Here is a 3,155-nt window from a genome sequence, read left to right as displayed (position 1 = left end):
TTAGGCTCCGGCGAGCAACTTTCGTGAGCGGTGGGCGCAAAATTCGTTTGGCATGCAAAAAATTGCCGAAGCCGCCACCTTGCCGAAGCGTTCGCATTTTCGTGCTTGATTTCGTGGTGTCAATTTTGCCCTTTCGTAAGGCCACTCGTTTAGGGCATCTTGTTTTCAATTTTCATCGGGTGCATCGGGCATGTCGGCCCGATCAGAGTGAGGCTGTGACATGCCCGATCGGCCACCGATGATAAGCACGAAAGATGACAGCAATGCTTGACAGATGCCCGACGGAGCGTGCGCTTAGGAGTTGCTGGGGCCGCGAGCCTGGAGAACTCGCATCGCGCGGGTCATGTGACGATGGCTTAAGGAGTGCCCTCAGCGAATGGGCCCGATGTTGCTACGAGTCAGAGCCGAATTTGAACATTTCCTTTATCGTGTGTCCATCGAGTGTCAATTCCGGGACAGTGTGACAGGGACTTAACCCAATGCTTATATTTTACATTTGGTATATCCTGATATTACATTTAACATATAGGATTGACCCCAAGGATTTATCATTTGATTGCATTGGATACAGCCAAGTACATCTGACAACACGTATAAATATTCATAAGTTGTGGTAGATGTGTGTCTTGTGCTGTTTAGACAACTGAAGAAATTATACTATTGATAAATCCTAATCATTTCCGCAATATTATCCTAAGTCCACATGAAGCCTTACCAAAAGCAGCCAAATCGGGGTCCTTTTTGCTCTTGGTCAAGGAGGATGGAGGGTTGATCCACACCACCGTAGAATGAAGCAAAAGATCCCCCATGGAGAGGTCCGCCACCTGAGATAAATCAAACATGAATTTAAGTCATTTAATAATATTTTGGATTGAATATGGATCACCATGAATAAAATAGGCTTCATCATGTTCACCTCTTTTCTATGCGCAGTCTGTTCGTTGATCAGCTGATCGAAAACAGCTCCGTACTCCTCGTGAAGCTTTTGCATCTCATTGATGTGACTGGCAACTTTGTTCATGGCCTTCATTGCAACTGAACGGGACAAACATTAATCATCATTGTTAGAAAAATATCACTTGGCTTGGTCTTCAAAATCAGGATACATGTATTTATTATCCTTGCAAGAATGGAAGAAGTCATCACATACAGAGCTGTATGGGACAAATAGTTCCCTGAATAGTGTCCTTCACATGCTGATAGTGTGTTTCAGTCACAAGATGCAGAATACCGGTTCAAAGCAGTATTCAATGTTTAGTTCAGATTAGCTAAGGCCTGTGTAAGCAATAAACATGACAGTCATATGTCTATCTCCATAGAGACTGAATCATCATGTGAATCACATAGCTATCATATGCCTGAAACAGTCCTGATGCTCTTCTAGGTAATCATACATCCTGTTAAGTACACAGCTACGTAGGGCCTTTGTTATCATGTGCTACTCTGATATTGGAAGAGTACATTCAGTTTTTTCCCAACAATCATCAAACTATATCTAGTTCCAAGTGAATATTAAACAAAGACACTGGCTTACCGTCCAGGTGGTAGTGCTCCTCGCTGTCGGGGTCCGTGAGAGAGTAGAGCTCTCTGAGCAGCAGCGGGTACTTCAGGACCCTCTGGATAGGTTTGATCAGGTAAGACTCCAGAGTGGACGAGTGTTGCTGTCGGGGGTTTCTCTCAGCCAGGAAAGCTTTGAAATCTGGGTCTGTCTTTGCTGGAGGAGCAGAGATATGAGCATTAGGCATTTTGTAAAAGGAGGCAAAGAAACACAAACAGGAAGCTGCATCTAAAATATATCCTTTATACCTGCAAATAACTTGCATCTTAAAAAGGTCCCCTATCATACTGTTTTTCATAAATATATTATAGGTCTCAGATTTATACCAAAACATGTCTCTGAAGTGTATGGCTCCAAATACCAAGCAGATCATTGCGGCATTACCCATAATCCCCTCTGTTTCAGCCCTGTTTCAAAAAGTGCTGATTCTCTCTCTTTGACTTTAGATGGAAATAAGGAGCCCCTCCCCACGCCCCTCTGACGAGATATTTGGTTACAAAAAGAACACAATGGTGCTCTAAAGGAGGAGATTCAGGTGATAAGGGGGGGGGGTGCTTACGTGGTTGCTGATCTCTGGCTAATGGTTAACACAAGCCAAAACATCGTTATGACATCATAAAGTGGCCCAAATCTGATCAGCTCACTTTTCAGACCGTTTTTTTATAAATGGATTGGACAAAAAGAGAGAATCCTTGTTTTTCCTGAAAACTCTTCAGAGTCTCTTTTTCCCCACAGAGGGACAACATGGGTTTGGAATTTTAAAAAAAGACGTGAAAAAAAGTGGGGAAAATTTTGCCCATAATAGGGTTTGGAACCCTTAAAGAAATGAAAGACTGTGTGTGGTGGCCATTCCAAATTGGGAACCCCTATTCCCCAGGAAATGACCCCCTGAATAAACTTTTATTTCCCGAACCACTGAATGTGGCGGGGGGTGGTGGGGAGTAAGTCCTTGGTAAGTTGAGCCCCCTCAATGTGTGCCCCCCCGAGGACCTAGTTTCGTGCCCCCACTTGCCTCCTGGTACCCTCCGGCCACTTTTGTCAACCTTTTTAAACTGGAAAAAGGAAAACATTGGGGGTTCTCCTGGGCCCGTTCTCACCCAGTTCCCAAGAATGGTTGTGGGGCATGTTTTATTTTCCCCTTTTAGCAGCCCCACCTTTTTGGGCCCTTTTGGGGTTGTGGGCTTTTTGGCACAGAGGCCCCGCCTGTAGGGAATCTTTGGAAGCGTCGGCCGGGTTATACGGAAGGGGAACCCCAAGGAGAAGAAAAGCACTTTCCCCCTGTGAAACCCAGCATGTCGGTTTGGCTATCCAAACATGGGAAAAATACGAATTGGCCAAATTTTTAAACAAAACACCTCTCCACTTGCTGTTTTTTGGGACCCCCTTTCAAAGAGTAAATGGATGAAGGGGCCCCCAAGCCAGTAAAAATTTCTTAATTTCCCACGGGCCCTTTGGATCCAGAAAAGGAGGAAGGGGCCCCAACACTCTGGTACAACGCAATAAACTGAGCCAAAATCTTTTGGCGAAAGCCGGCCCAAACCCTTTTTTGGAAAGAACCTTTAAAGTGGTGAAAATAACATTTAGAGGGAAATCCCCT

The 3,155-nt window shown here is 44.7% G+C and overlaps 1 protein-coding gene across 5 annotated transcripts in view; it reads right to left on the bottom strand.

Moving 5' to 3' along the window:
• LOC104950131 (T-lymphoma invasion and metastasis-inducing protein 1-like) overlaps window positions 1-3,155 on the bottom strand; it is a 40,663-nt gene that overhangs the window by 11,626 nt on the left and 25,882 nt on the right. For all 5 annotated transcript variants that reach the window (XM_010776610.1, XM_010776612.1, XM_010776611.1 and 2 more), the window contains 3 exons: window positions 1,535-1,714; window positions 917-1,035; window positions 716-824 (listed from right to left, as the gene is read on the bottom strand). In XM_010776610.1, the coding sequence (XP_010774912.1) occupies window positions 716-824; window positions 917-1,035; window positions 1,535-1,714 (408 nt within the window). The remainder of the gene's footprint in view (window positions 1-715; window positions 825-916; window positions 1,036-1,534; window positions 1,715-3,155) is intronic.

Source organism: Notothenia coriiceps, unplaced genomic scaffold (assembly GCF_000735185.1).
Source record: "Notothenia coriiceps isolate Sejong01 unplaced genomic scaffold, NC01 NC01_scaffold00017075, whole genome shotgun sequence".
Classification (NCBI taxonomy): Eukaryota; Metazoa; Chordata; class Actinopteri; order Perciformes; family Nototheniidae; genus Notothenia; species Notothenia coriiceps.
The sequence above is the reverse complement of the archived record's forward strand: the minus strand, read 5'-3'. Positions and strand labels throughout refer to the sequence as shown.